Source organism: Vigna radiata, chromosome 9, assembly GCF_000741045.1.
Source record: "Vigna radiata var. radiata cultivar VC1973A chromosome 9, Vradiata_ver6, whole genome shotgun sequence".
NCBI lineage: Eukaryota > Viridiplantae > Streptophyta > Magnoliopsida > Fabales > Fabaceae > Vigna > Vigna radiata.
In genome coordinates, this window is record NC_028359.1 from 13447852 (window position 1) to 13469471 (window position 21620).

Sequence of the window (21620 nt, forward strand, 5' to 3'; positions counted from 1 at the left end):
TTTCCATATTTTGGACAGAAAATCCTGCAAAGAATTATTACAGGTATAATCTAGAGGTTCTATTGTATCAACTGAGAACGAAGTCTGGAGAGTAAAAATGAAGTCGCTGATTAAGTTTCACATTATTATGTTTCTGAAATTAAAAATCTTGAAAAAATATTTTATTAATTAAAAGATAAAATTGATCATCGTAAAGGAATAAATAATAATTAATAAATAATAAAAGGGCAAATATAATTAAGTCTTTATTTAAATTCTTGGCGCATCTCATGATATTATATCGTTCTACCAAAAATATTCCTTACAGCGTGCTATCCTTTCCCCACCCGTGTCGCGCACACGTGTTCTCTTCGCTCCCCTACAAACACGAGGTGCGGTTCTAATTTCGTGACAGCATCGATACCCACCACCCATACCTCTCTTCTTTTCATTTCTGCAATTCTTCTGCAACCGTGTTTGGGACAGATCTAGATCGCCGGCAATGGCGGACTTGCCGGAAGATAGCCGGAACTCTTCTCACAGTTCAAAGGATCACGGAAACGGCAAGGGTATGGAGGATAGTGTGCATTCTGCTGCCAATGGTACAAGTAGCTCTTCAGCCTCAGGTTACTGTAACTCTCTCTGTCTCTCGCTCTCTCTCGTTCTCTCTCGACACTTTTACTCTTCCGTTCAATTTCTGTTTCGGTAAGTTAAGCCGTAGTTAACCGGAATTGGACAAAGAACTTGAAACTGACACGCTGAAAAGAGGGAGAAAACTAGGTGATTGAGTTCATTTCCTTTTTAATGAAAGCTATATCGCCAGATTCTTCTTTGTTTTTTGTTTTTAAGTTGCTCAGGTTGCTGAAGGGAGTTGTGTTATTATTATTTTTTTTTTTTGGAAATATTGTGAACCGAATATATGGGATCAGATTCTTTTCAGTGCGGGGCTAAGCTAATGATAATGTATTTGAACCCATAGTGTGGCGTGTAGATCATGTGATGGAAGATGTGAAAATTACAGTTGGTGGGGTCAATGATCGGTATTTAGTTCAGGGACGGCGGAGGATAAGCGACAATTTGCTGTTAGAGGTATCGATTACGGGGAATAATATTTAGTTATGCTGTGGTTAGTGGTTATGGCATGCATTATGTGGTCTCTGCAAGGTCTTTTGAATTTGACTAGAATCTAAACGAATTCCATTGAAGTATGGTGCAGAAGGTGGACTCTGTTTTGACCATAAACAAAGCAAGTGAATTTAGAATGATATACCAGTTGATTAACGACGGGCTTGCAGAAGATTGAACCTATTTTGACTTTTCTGACCCTCTATTCTAGTTCTCCACATCAGGAACCCTCTTTGTATCTTGCATAACACAGATTTCTCATTAGATCTCAGAATTGGAGCTTCAATACTAGCTATAAAGCACCATGAATACCAAACATGACACAAGTATGGATATTTAGACATAGCTAAAATCTAAAGCATTGGACATGGGGCAAGTCATATATAATATATATATGATCAGCATGACAATAGTTTGAATTGATAATTTAATTTCTATATTCATCTTTAAACAATTTAAGCAATATAATTTTCATATGATAGTAAGCCTCACAAAATTGGTACTAAGAGGCATCATATTCCGCAATTCATAAAATCTAAAAGAAACTATCATAATCAATAATCTCACAGAAAAAAAAAAAAAGCCATCATCGAAAAGACTTGCCACTTGGTTATCATTGAAAAACATAAATTCTAACTTAATTCATCAAGAGATAAGTTAGCAACTTCACGAATGCCATTGTCATCAAGTGATGAAATTCATCTCTTCTAATGTCCAATATTTAAGTTTGTTCTTGATTGCTATGGACCAATGCTAGATCTTTTGCCCTAAGGTGCCGTGTTAGTTCTTCTTCTAGAATGAATGAAAGATTATATTCTTTCATTTCTTTCATAACATGAAATGAACATGGTTGACCAAGTTGCTTAAGGGCAATCTTTTAAAGTATTGGTACATGAGCACCGTGAACTTGCCCCATAGATTTTCCATCCATTTGACTTATATTCCCTAAAAAGTCAACATCATCAGAGCCTTCTCTTCAATCTAAAAAAATTGCTGACTTCACATTCACTTATATCCTTACATTTGCACCAACAAGGTTCCTGTTAAAGGAATTCTTCCTTTCAACAATAAGTTTCATATCTTGATATAGAGGTAGTCCGTGCAAATAATGTGAAAAATAAAAATTGAAAATTAATAAATTATTTTTAATTATATAATATATGATCTTGGGTTTAAAGAATGAGCTAAGCAATAAAGAGGTGTGCTACTCATTGTCCAACGATCACTTAATATTGAGTGCACAATCTCATAAAAGGTTCACTATTCACTTTCTACTTTTCTTTCATATGATATATCGAGTTTCACACTCTTACAATCATGAATTCCACATTTCATATGCCAAGTAAAGAGAAACTGCATCTATATCTGTTTTCTGAGAACAGCATAGACAGTAGACGTGAAATGAAGTATATAATCTACCTTATCCCACCAAATATCATCCGACAATGTTTTTCACAAATTTTATCTTTCCCACATCATACTGCGTGTAAGAAGACAACCACAACCAATATCTAAAAATACAGAAATGCATATAAGGAATAAAAAGAATAGAAGCCAGAAACTTGACAATTGTTACTATGCTCATTCATTTTATTATGTTTTCTCTTTTTTCTGCACACACGAAAAAAAGAAAAGACTTTTTACAGAAGAAAAAGAAAGATTTACAAAATAGGAAAGTTATCCTCCTAGAAAAACCAAAGAAAAGTGGAAACTAGAGATACAGGAAAATACAGAAAGTAGCAAAGATTTTTAATGTCTTTGTATATTCAACAAAGAAACCCTCTTGATGTCATGAAGTTGATTGTGCCAAGGAGCTCTTAGTATTCTGATATGATACTCGATACATGTCTCTTGAATATTTTTTGGAAGTCTTTTCCTTATGTTTTCTATTCTAGAATTTTTAGTTTAATTTTATGCTCATCTTGGAACTATATGCGTAAATGCTCTTGTTTTTGCTCCTTATTCAGATATTCCTGGCAAAGTGTTGTCTAAAGTGACCACAATGCCAGTAGACATTTCACATGGAGATAAAATTGAGTCAAGTTCAAGTAAGTTTAGGATAGAAAGGTCAAAGACAGAGAGGCTCAGACACTTAAGTCCTGAAGATGCAGCACAAATTTTTGATGACAAAATTCCTGTTCAGGATAAGGTATATGGTTGTGTTTTTTCACCTTTTACCAAATACTTGTTAAATATTTTCATGTATTTTGGTAAATTCTTATCCATTATTCGGATAGGAGATTTGGTAAGAAAAATGGAGCTAGGAAAATTGATGATTATTTTTTAAGATGTGATTTGATATCTATAAATATGGAAATGTGTAAACCAAAAAATTAGAGAATGAATTTGAGAGTGAATTTCGCACACTTGGGATCTCATATTTATAATGGGATTGGAGATTTCAGATACAATGAATGAGAGGGAAGAGAAGAGAATAAGAAAGGTCATATCTAAAAACTAGGTAGATCACAAAACAAAGAACAACTTTTTGATAAATTCTATTCAAGATGACTTATTCTAACACACTCCCCTTCAAGCTTGAACATACAAGTTGTATATGCCAAACTTGGAACAAATAACTTCAATCTGAGGTTAATACAATGACACTACTGTTTCTCTCTACACAAAATGTAACTATGAGTAACAGTTTATAAACCTAAATCTAGATGTGGTTGACTTTCTCAATATTACTATCATCATTATCTTATTTTTGTTTTTAATCATGTATGACTGGTACTTCAGTTGATTTTTACAACTGTGCAGCTTAAATTGTTGAACAGAATAGCTACTGTTAAAGATGATGGAACTGTAGAATTTGAAGTTCCTGTAGATGTTGAACCCGAGGCAATTGTTACTCAATCCACTCAAGTAAATCATGTTGTTGATGATTCACTTGATGCAACGGACTTTCATTACATCCCACCATTGAATATAGTCATGCTTATAGTTGGTACACGAGGAGATGTGCAACCATTTATTGCAATAGGCAAACGATTGCAGGTATAGAGGCATATTCTTATGTCCTAATTTTCTCTATTCCTGCTTCAATAATGCATACACACGTCCAAATGTGGAGAATCGTTACCTTTTTTTAAGGTAGGTGAATGATTGTATCTATAGAGACATTTTATCATGTTTATGTTTTCTGTTTCTTATGTATAGTTTAGAAATTAAAATCATTCATGCACACAAGGAGATTTGTGGCCCTTGTTAAGCTGGTGTGAGTGCTGTATTAAGTATGTCACGCAGTTTGTAATTGTGTTACGATTAAAGTTTCCTCTTCCTTGTTTCTCCTCTCTCTCTCTCTCTCTCTTTGTGGCTCTCTCTCTTTCTTTCTCTCCAGAGCGCCCATGTGATATCAAGGGCTTAGAGATCAAAGGGTTATCGGTGACATAAAAATAACATGTAGCTCTTCTAGTTCAAAGGGTTATCAGTCAAATTAGTCTTCTTTCTCAATTAGCTAGGTTAGCTTGACTAATTTTGGGAATATAAGGCAAAATTGATCAAATTAATTCTGCCTTCTCTCTCAATTAGCTAGGATAGCTTTGACTATATTTTGGGAATAGAAGGCCAAACTCTTCAGGATGGTTCTTGTTATAAAAAACAAATTATTAGGATAAAAATATTCTCGATATCTCCTCACTAATTAGGAAAGAGTATCTTCAGGATCAACATATTTTTATTTCCTTATTTTAAAGGTTCTATTAGTACAAATAGAGATGAGTATTCTCAATAAAATAATTCTTTATTTTCTTATGTAGTTTAAGTTGGTATCAAATCCTGTTCTTTCAAGGTTTGTTAGGTCTATTGTACTACCAACTATCAGGTCACTATTGGATCACCTTTGAATATTTGATCCAATTGTCAAGATGTTTAGTCTTTAGCATGAGGGGTATATTGGAGATCCTCCATTAACTAGAGATTTGACCAAATTATAATATATAAGTGGTGAAAACCTCACATCCTAAGACGATTTTGTGAAGTTGAATTAGGTTTAAAATCCATTTTTTGATACTTCTCTTATTTTAACCCAAAGAAAATATCTTTAGGATCTTCTTCATTGATCCAATGTTTGAGGTTATTAGAAATTGAGTTTATGACTAACTCATCTTCATAAAATCAATTTGTAAGGTGAAGACTGCAACCCACACACACACACACACACACACACACATATATATATATATATATATATATATATATATATATATATATGTTATAATTTGACCTTATTCATAATTGATTTGAGATCTCCAAGACACTTCTCTCACGTCGTTGAATGAACATCTTGGGTGCAAGATTATATATTTATGGGCGGTTGGAGCCTGATAAAGGTGACATAATAGTCCCAAGGATTTTGACTAAGATAGGCTCTGATATCATATTAGGAAGTGAGTTTAAGCCTAACTTATGCTCATAAAATTTGCATATAAGGTGAGGACTGCACCCTATATTGTAATTCGGCCTTATTCTTAGTAGATGAGAGATCCACAACAAAAGCTAATGCTATTTCTTCCCCTATGGCCTTTACTTGCAAATTATCAAATAATATAATGATTTTCTTGATGCACTTCATATGCGTTTGATATTGGCGCTATTCATGATGCTATCTTGACTGATCTTGGAATAAGAAATGTTGTGAACAAAGAGTCTCACTTTATAACTCAACCTATTGAATCTCATTAGACTGTTATAGAAAGGATTAGGTCTTTTTTTCATGGTATTACTTTAAAAGACTTGAAAAAGAGAATTACATTTTCATTCATGTTAATTTCATTCTCCTTATCTCTATTTGTAGCAATCTAATCTTCTAAAAAAGGGAAATAAGGAAACAATGTACTAAAAAATAATCTAGAAGATCATACACCTATTTTTTCTAATTAGGAAGATTCTATATATATTTTCTCTAATTGAGAAAATTCTATTGATATTTCCTCTAATTACTACATTACTATTTATGGCTCAACAAAAAACTGTCAATAAAGTCATGTGAAAAGAAATATTGCCAATATGTATTCCATATTTTGGCTCTCCTCTTTCACTAGGTTCTAATATATGTGGTTAGTATATTTCTGCAATATATTTTTGTTCTTTTGGCTTCACATTTCTATTTTCTAATAGGATTTTTTTTTTTTGTGAAAATATTATCGGCTAAATATATTGCGTTTTATGTTAATTAGGGAAACATAGACTTTTGATATTGGTAGATATTTTTTAATAATATCTTCTATTTACTATATTTATGTTTGCTTGCCATATATACTTGTATCATTCTTCATTATAAATATATTATCCCATGTGTATTTCAGATACAAGGGAGATTAATCCTATACCTAGTCTTTTTATATTCAACATGGTATCAAAGCCATGGCTTAGAGCCTATCTTGGCAAAATTTGTGTTTGTTGAACATATCATTTCACCTGTTATCGGACCACCCATGTCTAATCCCATGCACGAGATATATATACCTCTTGTAAGGAGTGTTTTGAAAGTCTCACATCAAGTAGAAATAAAGTCAATTTAGAGTATATATGTGAGTGCAAATCTCATCTTACAAGTTGGTTTTATGAGATTGAGATAGACTTAGAGTATATACCAATTTTACTATATTCAATATTATCATCGAATTAGTACATGTTTTAGTTTTAGTTTATTGTTGGAGGAGAATATATGAAGTAAATAATTTGTATTTAAGTTACTTTCATATTCAAATTCATTACTTTTTAATTCTTTCTTTAAGTGCAGGACTATGGCCATCGAGTTAGATTAGCAACCCATTCAAATTTTAAGGAGTTTGTTTTGACAGCGGGGTTGGAGTTTTATCCATTAGGCGGTGATCCTAAAGTTCTGGCTGGTTGTACGTACTTTCTACCCATGTACTATTTCTTCTACTGGCTGGCTGGGGGCATGATATTCTTAATTTCTTCGGACCTACATTCCCTTCCAATGTGTTTTTTTATTTGGCTGTGATAGAAGAATTTTTAATGACAATATTTTTTAGCTTGGAAATAATTAGTACCCAAGTGGCTTGTCAAATGAATAAGTTTTTTCTCTTAAACTAGTCATTTAACATTTTATACAATAAAGTGATTGAAAATAATTGGAAGTTATTCAATGCAAAAGGCACTTGACTCTAGTATTGACTTTTTATTGTGCTACTTTGTTATGTTGGTTTTGGTGTATTTTTACATACAAGCTTATTTGGACATTCTACTATTCTTTTGTTGTGGGATGTTGCATTTGTGCGAATGGGTGTGCCCTTCTTGGTGCGTGAAACAACAATTGATTCTTCTTGTTGTACAACATGTTTTACACAAGTTAATATTTGAAGATGCTAGTTATTGTAAATTAGGGATTTGATAATCCCCTTCTTATTTGTTAGAGATATGAGTTGATGCTAAAGATATGATCTGATAGGACCTTGAGAGTTTATGAAAGGAGGAAGTAATAAAAACAAGACATAGACATCAGGGGTTAAGGTGGTTTGTTGTTTCTGATTATGGTAGGGGGTTAGCTTTATAAGGGAGGGTGAGTGTACGGGGATAAACACGCTTTGTTGTATCTTAGTTGACAGGAATATTACATCTTGTGTGAAGGGAGAAGTGCTCCCTTGGAAATTTACGAACTTTATTTTTTGTCAAAAGAATAATAATATAGTCGATAAAGTAAAATTTTGTGTTTGTGAGTGTGTTCGGAGTATTTGTCAGTGTGAGTTCTGGGTTTTTGTTCCAAGAAACCTATCAATTGGTGTGACCTGCCAGATCACTGAAAGGGGAAAGAAATGGAAGGGAGAATCAACACATTAGAAAGACTGGTTAGTGAATAGGGAAAGAGTAATAGAGGATCTAAGGGAGGAGACCATGGAAATTCATCAAGAACTTAAAGAATTGATTAAAGCTCTTGGGCGAAAATCCAAGAACCAGGATAAGAGTTCGGAGGGAAGTCAGGGGTTGATTAACGAAGACAGATTGGGAAGGAAGGAGGAACTAGAAAAGGTGTTGGAGGAAGAGAAGGGGGGAATACAAAAACGCTGGATGAGGAGAGTAGAATTACCTACTTTCGAAGGAGTAGACCTGGTGGGATGAATATCTAGGGTTGAGAAGTTCTTTGAAATACAAAGTGTCTCAACTAGTGAAAAGATGAGATTGACCTCCATTAGCATGGAAGGGGGAGCAAGTCACTTCAGGTTTTGGAAAAAGAAAACCAAGAATCCTTCTTGGGAGGAATTAATAAAGGCATTGATTAGGAGATTTGGAGGGAGAGATAGGTGTTAAGGTTTGGTAGCGGTAAGACAATAAGGGGCTTTGGAAGATTATATTTAAGAGTTTGAGATGTTGGTAGCTCAAATTACAAAGTTAACAGAGGAGCAATGATTGGGGTATTTCTTTACTGGCTTGCAAAGTGACAATAGGAGCCAAATCAGGCCTCATAATACCAGGATTTGCTAAGGGCTATGGAGATAGCGAGGGATGTGGAGGAGGCCACAAAAGATCCAAGAATGGGAGGAGGAGTAGCTAGGAGAAACAGTCAAACGTCTGGACGGTATCGAGGAGGAATTGGGGTTGTTTGAGTTGTAAGGCGTGGTCTAATTTCGGGGGAGACTTAGCCATGAGATTTGGTCAAGGAAATAGGGAAGTGCTGATCAAAGGAGATCCTACGCTGACAAAGAAGGTGGTGACACCTGAGGCGTTAAAAGAGACAAAAATTAAAGCTGTGACATTGGTGTGGAGTTTGGGACAGACGGAGTTGGAAGAAAGGGATAAAGGAGAGACGCAATTAACCTCCTGTCAGACAACAAAATTGGAGAAAGTTTTGGGGAAGTATGGAGATATTTTCAGAGAGCCTACTGATCTACCACCTAGGAGACATTTGGATCATAAGATCCCAATTAGGGCTGAGGCCCTATCGGTACCCACACCTTCTAAAATCTGAAATAGAGAAGCTAGTGGTCGAAATGCTAGGTATGTGAATAATCAGGCCCAACAATAGCCCCTACTCTAGCCCAGTCATCTTGGTGAAGAAAAGAGATGAGAACTGGAGGTTCTGTATTGACTATAGGGTCGTAAACAAGGCAACTATTCCAAATAAATTTCCAATACCTATAATAGAGGAGATTTTGGATGAACTACAAGGGGCAACTTTCTTTTCAAAAGTGGACCTAAGGGCTGGGTACCATCAAATACGGATGAAGGAGGAAGACATCCAAAAAATAGCCTTTCGAACACACCAAGGGCACTATGAATTTATGGTCATCCCTTTGGCCTGTTCAATGGCTCAACCACTTTTCAATGTGTGATGAATACGGTCCTAAAGCCTTATTTGAGGAATTGCATCTTGGTCTTCTTTGATGACATACTAATTTATAGTAAGTCGTGGGAGGAGAACAGGGAGCACCTCAAACAAGTGTTGGGCACACTTTAGCAACAACAATTCTTTGCCAATAGGAAGAAATGTGAGTTTGGGAGGAGACAAATCAGGTACTTGGGCCATGTGATGTCAGGACAAGGGGTAGAGATGGATTGAGACAAGGTGGAAGTTGTTCTAGAATGGCCTATACCTAGAACCATTAAGGCTTTAAGGGGTTTCTTAGGTCTTATCGACTACTGTAGGAGGAGGTTTATACGAAACTACGGGAGGATAGCTAGGCCTTTAACAAACCTACTGAAGAAGGGGCAGTTTAATTGGACTTCATGAAGCACGGAGGTCGTGCAAGCCTTATAAGAGGCCTTTTCACGTAGAATGTGACACGTCTGGAAGGGGAGTGGGAGTGTTGTTGTCGCAGAACAAGGAGCCAACCACTTATTTCTGCAAGTCATTGTCAGAATCCTCCCTTTCCAAGTCCATTCATGAGAAGGAGTTGATGGCTTTGGTGTTAGCCATCCAACATTGGAGACCCATAAGTTTTTGATTCATACATATCAGAGGAGCCTGAGATACCTCCTAAAGCAGAGGATAAGTACCCAAAATCAACAAAACTGGTTAGCAAAACTGCTGGGTTATGAATTTGAGATTGTGTACATGTCGTTGGCCTCTAATACTTTTCTCTTATTATTGTTTCTCTTCACTATAAATTATAGTACTTGTGTGTGCCCAACACACCGAGTTCATTATATTCCTTCTCATTTATTCTCTTTTTAGCATGGTATTAGTGATACCATCCTTTGTGACTTGATTTTGTTATTAATCCTTTCAACAATATTTATGATGGCACCTTGATTATTTATTATAAATAGGTCTAGATATGATTTTAGTCCCTCAAGTTTAGGATAAGTTTGTTGGTCTCTTAAATTCAAAATAATCCTTTTTAGTCCTTATAATTTAAAAGATGTATGTGATAGGAACTAGAGTGAAATAATAAAACAAAAGAAAGTTATCGGTGATACTAAATTAAAAATATATCAAGGGTGTTAACCTTTGTTACAAAATGAACAATGAAGAATAAATGGCAAACAAATAAGAGAGATTATTGAACCCTTTTGTGGGGAAGAACCAGTCCTTCACTTATCTCCACCAAATATTACCTTGAACAAATTCCTTCATTGAACCCTTTACTAATGCCCCACAACAGCTAGAAATGGTAGCCTGTGAACCCAAACCTGATTGATCTTCCGTCTAAAGCTGCTGTAACTGCATTTCTATTGTCAAAATATCAAGACTGAGTTTGTCTTCTCAAATGAACAATTAACATATATTTTCACTTAGTCTTTACGATGACCGAGAATTTATTATATTTGTAATAAGCTTAGTACATATGATTTATATACACCAACTTGAGAGAAAGTGTTAGATATATTATGTTAATTAGGGAAACATAGTTCCTATGTTAATTATGTCATTTTTACATATTCATTTGTATTTGGGCTTAGCTTACATTCTTATTATTATAAATACATTACTATGTATAGTTTCTACACAAGGGAGATTAATTCTATACCTAGTTTTTTACAAAATTTAATAGTGACAAACACCACAAAGACGTTGAGTACCATTGGTGTTTGATAATTTTGCTTGTTCCCAAACTATATAACATGTGCCGTAGGCATGAAACATTTGTTTTAAAGAGTGAATGGTATTCTTGAGAACAATGCATAACTGAGCATCAATCACTCTTTGAGTAAGATGATCAACATACTCTTGACTCTTAAGCCAAAGTTTAATATTTGATGCACAAAGTGTACAATTAGTGTCATCTAACATATCAATAGAAAAGTGCACATTTACATAGTTAATACAGATTAACGAGTCAGATACATTGGTGGCAGAAGAGACTTCATAAGAGGCAATGGAAGAAGTCATGGAGGAAGAAAGAGAAAACCTTAAAATCCAAAGAGGTCCGATCAACGTAGCAAGGTTATGTCCAAAGAGAGGAAGCCAAGGCAAGTCCAGTGACGGTGATCGGCACTAGAGATGACAACTCATGTGACACCATGCATGGCTGGAAAAAATTGTTGTGTGAGATTTTGACCGACGCGTGGGAGTGCTTCTAGACTCCAATAGATGCAATGTTCACAGCACAATGGTCGCTTGACCGAGATGAGCAAAAATGTGTGGTTGCTGGTCGAAACTTAAGCTTCAGCCAAGGCGATGACAATGGACGGCAGTTGCAACAACGGCGGTTGCAATGGCAGGGGCAATGAAAAAAATTTGCCAAAGAACCCTTGGCTGTAGATACTATATTGAATATAATAAAAATTAGGTATAAGATTAATCTCGCTTGTGTTAAAAATAACATATGGTACTGTATTTATAATAAAAAAAATACGAACTAAATCCAAAATATAAACAATAACATATATATATATATATATATATATATATATATATATATATATATATATATATATATATATATATATATATAGAAGATAAAAGATATCTAACAAATATAAGATTATGTGAACCACCCTAAAATTCAACAATAACAATTAATGCCTTATTAAAATAACCGGGCTAGGTGAAAGACAATTTTGTTATGTTATTTACTATTGTGTTCCTGCTCCTTCCTTTTCTTGATTTACATCGTGTCTGTATTGAGTTGGGCATGCGTTTCAAATAAGTTAATTCTACTATCAAATAGTTCTTATTATGATTTTGTAAATACGAAGGTTACATGATGGGTATACACTGAACCCTGAACACTTAACCTACCCCAAATACTCCCCCAATCATTGTTTGGATTGCTGGTTATTGATTTGGATTGCTGGTTATTGTCCAATGGAGTTTGAAACTTTAATTAGCTTGGTGTCCTACACGATCCTAACATAGCATATACTTTGACTTATGTCCTGAATAAACTAATGGTATGCGGAAGAAAGGAAAGAAAATCGATGAAAGAAGCTTCGGATAAAGTTGCATTTTCTTTTGTTTGGCTGAAGAAAAAATGGAAGAAAACACTTGACTTTTATAAAATTTTGAAAATTTTCTTTCTTTACATTTTCTCTTCAATTAAAAATTTATATATTTATCTTTTCAATTGCTGTCTTTCCTCCCAATCAAACAGAGCCTTAGCTTATATGTCCTCTTTACAGTTATTTCTATATTTTTACTTTTGAATTATTTCTGGAGCAGATATGGTTAAAAATAAGGGCTTTCTGCCATCAGGACCTTCTGAGATACCTATTCAGCGAAATCAAATGAAAGAAATTATTAACTCTCTGCTTCCTGCTTGTAAAGAACCAGATATTGATTCTGGTGTGCCCTTTAAAGCAGATGCAATCATTGCCAATCCCCCTGCCTATGGTATGCTTTCTTGTTAGTTACATGTAGATAATGTGCATCTATATTTTCTCGTCCTGTTAGTATGACGAGTTTCTAAATTATGAAAGAATGTTGGATTAGTGATTTCGTTAGCATACATGAGCAAGCCTGAAAGAGTTACTTCCCTATTAAAGCAGTACACAAGATTTCTTCGGATTTTTTGTTTTGTTTTTCTGAAGCGTATTTAACAAGGATTGATCAATTAGGAAGTCATATTTAACTAGAGTTTATGATTTGTGTGAACTATAAAGGCCTAGAAGCTCATTTGGCACAATATCCCTAAATATTTAACTAGAGTTTGTGATCTGTGTTAACTATAAATATTTCTGTTTAATTATTATCTTGTACATTGCCATTGACATTGGTACATCTTTAGGGCATACCCATGTGGCAGAGGCACTTAAAATTCCAATTCATATTTTTTTCACGATGCCATGGACGTAAGTTTCATCCTGTTTTCACAATCTTTAGAATTCTTTTCCCCTTCATTGTTGCTTTACTTCTTCAACTATTGGTTGTGTTTCTTATAGTTTTCTCGGTGATTCAATTTTGCGTTTTATGTAAGTACTTTGTCATTTCTTCTCAGGCCAACTACTGAATTTCCACATCCTCTGTCACGTGTAAAGCAACAGGCTGGTTATAGGGTGAATTCTTTGTTAATTTCTGTATCTTATAATCCCTCAATTTTTTCTCTACATGTTTATCTAAACATTGATCATATTTATCTTCAGCTTTCGTATCAAATAGTTGACTCTTTAATTTGGCTTGGAATACGGGACATGATTAATGATCTTAGGAAGAAAAAGTTGAAGCTACGACCAGTCACTTATTTAAGTGGCTCACAGGGCTCTGAGACTGAGATTCCACATGCATACATATGGAGTCCACATCTTGTTCCTAAACCAAAAGGTTTTTGCTCAAGATCTCAGTCTTCACATTTTGTTTCTGTATTCATTGTTATGTTAAGTCCCTTGATTGTTACAGTTGTTCTCTGTGCATCTGTTCGTTGTTGTTATGATTTTCTTTCTGACTATTATGAGAAATGCTGCGAGAAAAATTAGAGAGAAAGCAACACTTTGTATTTATTATAGAGTTTGTACGAGTGATGAGCTTTTGTATCCAACAGCAATCTGTACACTATAAAAGCTCATCTTACTAACTCAGTTGTAGACCACAGGGAGCTCAGATACATTGAGTTTGAACCTGAGAAACTGATATTGAGGAGACAGTCCTGGTGAGAAGATCAGTCCACTGGTCAACATCTGGAATATACTGAACACCAAATTTCTAGGCCAGGACTTTTCGTGATGAAAAAGATATCAAGTTGCTTGTGTCTAATTCGTGTGTCCATGATCTTGCTTGTGAGATATCACAAAGAATTAAGGGAGTGTGATGAGGTTTTGGAATACCAGATTTATAATTTGTTTGCGTGGTATGAGCGTTAGTTGGTCTAGGAGAACAGGAGACATTAGATGAGGGAGTAGAGGTTGGTCCTGAATCAAGGATTCAAATGCCTTGAGACACATGACCAACAATATTGAGACAAATCTTACTTTTCATGGATAGAGTACATGATCCAGAGGGCTTATTCATTGATTCAACCATTGCTTTCAAGCACTCAAGTTCCTCCTTATAAGCTTTCATATCAAGATTTGGTGATGGTGAAGGACTAGATTGGGAAGGACTAGATAGATTGGTGGCTTCTTGTTCTGAGGTAGTATGATTTACCCATCTTTGAGTAGATCCTTTGTTGTTTCCCATGTGCTGGTGGGAGTTGAGGAGATGGGAGAGATGACATGCACGAGGGCACACAGATGGGTGTTCGTTTTGATGTTTATGTGATATGATAGATCAACTCAGGGTGATCTCAATCTTGTTCTTATCGGAGCAAATTAGGTTGCCCAAAAACTGTTCAGAAAAGTCTTGGTGACGATGCTAGGATAGTGCATGAGAACATGGTTGAAAAGTTTGCCAAGAAATCAAGGAACATTGAAGTAAAAGCACGTGTTTTTTATATATCAAAGGTGTTGTATTTGTATTTGTGAAAACATAATGAATACAGTAAATAGAGTAGATGTCATACCTTCTAATAATAAAACTATGACACTGAATAAATACAGGTGCTTCTAGTAACACATACAATGTAGATATTCCTAATTATAACAGATATGCACCTTATTTCTACAATTATAAAAAAATAATTTTATCTTCTGATTAATCATTAGTCTCATGGATAAAAAGTTTTTAATATAAACACCTATGTTGTCTGATTCTTGGTTTAAGAATCTAATTTGTTTCGCTTTACAGATTGGGGACCAAAAATTGATGTAGTAGGATTTTGCTTTCTTGATCTTGCATCAAACTATGAACCACCCGAGTCCCTTGTAAAATGGCTTGGAGATGGCGATAAACCTATTTACATTGGATTTGGTAGCCTGGTGAGTCTTTCTCCTTTCATTTTATAGTTATCTTTTCATACATTATTTTTGAAAGCTAAACCTAATTGTTGAAACTTTGCTTTGACATAATTGAATCTTTGTTGATGTGAAGGTCATTGCTTGAAAAGTGGTGTTTATAATTTCCATCTAGTTGTGAGTATGTCAAGGTTCTAAAAGATTTATCATTCCCAAATGTGAAATTCAAATTATCTCCCTTCAATATGCATTCCTTTACTCAAAGTTGATACAAGCGTCCTTAATGTTCCTTTCGTAAGAGAATTGGACACGCTCAAAATAAATGCTTCCTCTTACATGGTTTTTCTAGCAAGACAACAAAAATCTTTCAGTCTAATAAGGTTGAACCACATTTTCTAGTGAATGATAAAGCCTTTTTAGTTGCACAAGACTCTAGTCTAAACTAATTTCCTCCTAAAATATAATATAGAGGCAACCTTGGGTATCAATCCTAGGAAATCACAATATGAAGATGCAAATGCTTGTAAACCACTTGTGTTGGAGAAATTAAACTTACTCTAAACATAAACTCCGAAAATTACTAAGCAATTCAAGACTATGACTAGAAACTACAAAATTCAGCTTAAAATGCTTATACAATGAATGGAATGATGGAATTGATGCTTAAAATGTACTACTGGACCCTAATCTACAAAAGCTAACACTTACAATCAACTATCAAATACTGGAAACAGAGATACGAAAACTGTTCGATGAAATGTGCATCAAACCCTAGCTTTCAATAACTTTTCGATGAAATGCATGAATGAAAATGAGATGCTCTATTTACAATGCAATTGTATGGAACATAATGCAAGTGTATGGAACATAACCTAAACACTTATAACAACTAAAACATAGATTTAGAACTGAATAGAAACCAAAGAAATGAAAACCCACAATTAAACAAGTGATGTTTAGGGTCTTTAACAGCCAGAACTTAATTTAGAGCTTTTACTTGAATATTCAACCCTTGGGTCAATTATGCCTCCTTAAATCCTTTTCAAAATTGTGTCAAATTTGCACCTTTGCTGGTTTGTCTTCTTAATCCGCCTTGAATCACCTTTAATTAATAGAATGAGGGTGGCTAAGCTGCACCAAATGCACACCATACAAGTTAGTATGTTAATTCATTAAAGCACCCAAAACTAGACTAAACTAGCCTAACTACTTAGTGTGCTTTATTCTACCTGTGCTACACTTATGCAATGAAATAAAACTACTAGAACTCACTAACTATTATAGACTATAAACTCGAAACAGAATGGATACTGTCTAATTCAAGTACCAACTCTACTAGACTCTAATTATAAAGCTAACTATGTTGTTCGAATATAGCTAAACTAGTTGCTTTGCCAAGACTAACTATCACTAGCTAATTCTAAGGGAGCTAAAGTAAAACTAGCAAGCTACTGATTATATAAACTAGTTCTAGAACTGAAACCTAAAACCTACACTAAGTCCTATTTCTAATACTATACTAAACTAGATTATCCTATTTAAGGCAAAAATCTATAAAAATAAAAAATCTACACTATAACTAACCAAGACTTAGAAAAACTAAAAATTATAACTAAAACATCTTATAAATGTAAATTCCTATTAAGAAAAGAAAAGAGGAATCAAGCCTAAAAATACATATTTAGAGCAAGAAAATCCCAAAAGAAGTGATATTAACGCGGTTAAGTAGTGGACTTTAAGCCTAACTCAATCCCACAAAACCGGCTTATAAGGCGAGGTTTGGATCCATATAAATTGACCTTATCTCTAGTCGATATGAGACTTCCAACACCCCTCTCATGCTGAGATATATACATATTGAGTGTGAGACTAGACATTAATGGGTGGTCCGATAACGACCTGATAGCAGGTGGAACAATATGCCCAATAAACAAAAAATATCGCTAGGATAGACTCTAACCATAACTTTGATACCATGTTAAGAAGTAGACTTTAAGTCTAACTCAACCCCCACAAAACCGGCTTGTAAGATGAGATTTGCACCCACTTATATATTATAAATTGGCCTTATCTTTTGTTGATGTGGGACCTTCAACAAAGACCTAGATTTATTTAAAAATAGGGACTTAACCGTGAAGAATATCAATATCTTAGTTTGAAGTCCAACAGCTAAGGAAAGCATTTCACTAGTTTGTCAAAAGCTTGCATATCTCAAACGTAGGAGTGTTAAAGTTCACGGATAATTGACTTGAGTGCTTCCAATCACATTTATGGTAATGCTTTATTATTTTCTTCCATTTGTCATCCTAAAGTTTCTCATGTTATTACTTTAGCCAATGGATCCAAAGTTACTTCCCAAGGATTTGCTCATATCTCCCTTTATCTGAATTTGAACCTAAAACATGTTCCTTTTGTCCCTAATTGTCTTTTTAATCTAATTTCCTTAAGTCAATTAACTAAATCTTTGATTTGTTCTATAACCATTCATGCAAATTCGATTGTTATACTATTTAGTGAAGTACTGGTTGACTCACTACTAGTAAAGGCATAAGTCTAGGGGATAATCTATCTAGGCACTAGACTGTCAATATTTTGTTTAGCATCACCATCTCCTAAGTTTCTACATGATCGTTTGAGTGATTCGCATTTATCAAAATATTAGAGAAGTGTAAAAGCATTTAGCTATTCAACTTTATGCCTTTTTTACTTTCCTATTTTATTTTGCTAACAATAGGCTTTGAAGCCTATATATACTATGCTTGTACTCTTGGATGCAAAAGTGAAATAATATACAATTCATAGTTTCATGTTTACCTTTCTCCCTTATGTTCTTTCTTAATATACAATTCTGGTGCATTCAGTTATTTATTCAGTTTCACAGTTTCCAGAGCCTCGAATTGATCTGCATTGTTCAATCCAAGCACCCACCCATCCCTTCCCTATTTTTTCCCAAATTTACTAGCGGAAAAACTAGGTGATTCCAATTACCTTCATTGGAAACAAGTTGAGCCTGTTATTAAGTCTCACTTTCTTCATCGTTTTTGTCGTTAACCCTGTCATCCCTGCAAGATTTCGCACTGATGATAATCGTGTGGTTCGAAATGTTAATCTCGCCTATGAAGAATGGGAAGTTCAAGATCAAATCTTGCTTTCTAGGTTAGAATTGACTCTCACCAAGTCAATTTTGTCATGTGTTCTTGGAACTGTTCATTAGGTATAGGAACAAATACATGATCACTTCTTCACTCAGACAAGGCTTGTGCGAGACAGCTTCGCAATGATATTTGCTCAACTTCTCTTGAAAACAAGACTATGCGAGAATTCTTGGGACAAATCAAATCCTTTATTGAGGAATTTGCTGGCATTTGTTGTCTTGTTAAACCAAATGAATACATTGATGCAATTCTTGAAGGTCTTTTATTAGATCATGCCACAATTATCACTGAAGTAAAGGCTCTTCATGCCCACGAGTCACACACACAAATCACTTTTGTGAAAAGTTTCTTTCTCCTTTTCTTAACTATTCTCAAGTTTATGAACAACTGTCTTATTCAAGAATTCAAGAATGTTCCAAGAACTACTTTCGTGTTGCTTCCTCAGATCGTGTCATTTGTGGGCACAATGGATGCGGTCATGGTGGTAGATTTGTACATTTCCGATGCCAAATCTGTCTCACATATAGTCATATTGCAAACATCTATATTTGTGGTACAGATGTTTCCTACCAACCAAATGAGTCTCTTGTTCTTTGTGATATGCTACAAATCAACAACTGCCATATCCCAAATTCAATCTCAACCTTCATCACGATCAAATAGTTGGATTAATCTTATTAATAAAACCCATAACCAATCTCATCAAGGTGTTCCTTTCTCTATGGTGGCTAAAACATCTGCTCAAGAACCTTCTACTAGGATACTAGATTTTGGTGCATCTTTTCATGTGACAGGAGATTCATAGAACATTCATCAAATGTGGAAGGTTTGCAAGTCCTTGGTTCTTTTTGTTTTAAGCATTGGTTAGATATATTACATTTTAGGATAATTCGGAAAATGTAGACTTTTGATATTGGAAGATATTGTTGATATTATTTTTAACAATATCTTTTATTTACCATATTTCTGTTTGGTTGCATATATACATGTATCATTCTTCATTATAAATATATTACCCTATGTGTTTTAGACACAAGGGAGATTAATCCTATACCTAGTTTTACTATATTCAATATGATATATAGAGCCTAAAACTTTTGATATTTAATATTTGAATTTTTAATTCATTGAGAGAGGATCTATTGGTTTGTCATAGAATACCGATTATTTTCAAAGATTGAGATATGTGTTGAATCTTCTTTGACTCATCATGTACTGGATTGTGACGTCTCGATCTTTGTCTTATTTCCACATTCTTCTCTAAATTTTTTTTATCCTATGGGAGGAATCAAATTAAAAAACGATTGTACTGTTTCTTGGATAGGATCGTATCCATGGTTATCAAACTCGCAAGTTAACTCGGACGAGTTTGCGTTCCTAGTCTTGTCTTTCGAGTTAACTCGGAAGCAAACTCAGATTTCGAGTAAACTTAGTGGAATCGTAACTGAACTCAGTGAGATTTTTGCGAGTTTGAAATAGGGAGAAACGAAAAAAAAGGAAGTCGTTTTGAGTTTAGGGTTTAATAACCTGATTAGGGCTCCACCTGTTTTTCTTCATTTTAGTTGTGCTTCACTCCACCATTGTGTGTCGTTGCCGTGCATCTTTGTCTATGGCCTTCTCCTTCGCCATTGCTGTCATGTTTCGTTAGGTAGCCGTCGCTTTTCAGCTCACCGTCGCACGCTCCATCTGCTCACTGTTTGCTTGGGTCTTGGTTGCACTCCGATCCCTGTCGTGCTTGCCATCATGCTCGCTGCCGCAGCTCCTAATTTCACCTCCTTTGAGCACTACGTGTGGTGGTTAGTGAAGTTTTTTTATTTTAACGTTACAACCCCTGAATGCCATTGCCCTTAAATTCTATTGTTTGTGCTTTTATTAAATAAATGAAATCCTTATGGTTTTATTAAATAAATGAAATCACTATTTGTGTGTTTGCAATTAGTGTTTGTGTTTTTTATTTTAGTGTGTAAATGAAAATATTTAATACTAAAGTAAAGCCTGAGTCCTTTTCTGCCACAATTTCCTTTTTTGTTTTTTGTTTTAGTGAAAAGATTTTGAGTATCACGTCTCGAAATGCATCAAATTCAATGGAAATTAATCCGAGTGCAACTTCATCCGTTAAGAGTATAAGTAAAAATGTTTCGGGAAATCGATTTGATATTGGATGGAAACTTGTGTTTGATATTAACGGTAATGAAGATGATGACGAAGATGATGATGTCATTATTAGAGGAATAGATTAGAGGAATAGACAGACACTTTGACATTTCAATTTATGTTTTACAATATTTCTATGAGCAATATTTCTATGAACTTATTTATTTGAATTTATATAATTTTGTGAACTTATTTGAATTAGGATGTTATTCTTATATACTTTTTTTCATTTAAGGTAAACTTTTACGAATTTATGAGTCGAGTTTATTGGACTCTCGTGATTTTATGTAAACTCTCGAGTTTGACAACCTTAATCGTATCATCTATCAATTGCACTGAATCCAATGATCAATTTGTAGATGTGTTACGTATTTGAGTACGGAACGTAACTTGAACACTTCCTCACACACTCTCACACACAAGAAATAATGGAAAATAGCTGAATAAACCTCTTTTATTGAATTGAAATATCTGAATCAAAGAAAACAAACAATAATTGAGAGCATAACCTCCGTCAATTACTCGAGAGCATAACCTCTCTTACAAAACTCACAAATTAAGAACATGCCTTTAACCCAGACTTCCCCTTTATTTATACTAATTAATTCCCTCCCAAAATGTACTGAATATTAGAGAAATAATCTTATTTGTTATAAGGTTAAAAGTCTTTTTGGTCCCAATTTTGGTTCAGAAAATTCGTTTTGGTCCCTGAGTTGAATTTGTGTTCAATTTCGTCCCAAAGAACGAATTTAATATTCAATTTGGTCCTTTTCATTAACACCGTTAAAATTGTTAACGTCAAGGTGTCCAGCTCTGCAACTGCTATGTGAGGTGTCAGTTTTTTGCTGACTAGGAAACCTTTTAAGTTGGAATTAGAATTTTTTAAAAAATTTAGAAGGGCAAAGTGGGAAATCATCTTCCACCTACTAAAATCCTAATTCCCAATTCAGAAACCCTAGCCGTCAGCCACCCTTAAGCTACCACCTCCATGGCAACCACCACGCCGCCAGTGACCACCACCCAACAGTCCCGCCG

The 21620-nt window shown here is 34.6% G+C and overlaps 1 protein-coding gene across 3 annotated transcripts in view; it reads left to right on the forward strand.

Annotated features, from left to right (window-relative positions):
- The first annotated feature begins 286 nt into the window (after positions 1-286).
- The window catches only part of LOC106774031 (sterol 3-beta-glucosyltransferase UGT80A2), a 29310-nt gene continuing 7976 nt past the window's right edge, over positions 287-21620 (forward strand). Inside the window, exons 1-9 of one of the 3 annotated variants that reach the window (XM_014660837.2) lie at positions 287-605; positions 3072-3253; positions 3868-4104; positions 6851-6962; positions 12674-12844; positions 13239-13302; positions 13449-13506; positions 13594-13771; positions 15170-15300. In XM_014660837.2, the coding sequence (XP_014516323.1) occupies positions 482-605; positions 3072-3253; positions 3868-4104; positions 6851-6962; positions 12674-12844; positions 13239-13302; positions 13449-13506; positions 13594-13771; positions 15170-15300 (1257 nt within the window). In that variant the 5' untranslated portion in view covers positions 287-481. The other 2 variants (XM_014660838.2, XM_014660839.2) reach the window with 2 other exon arrangements.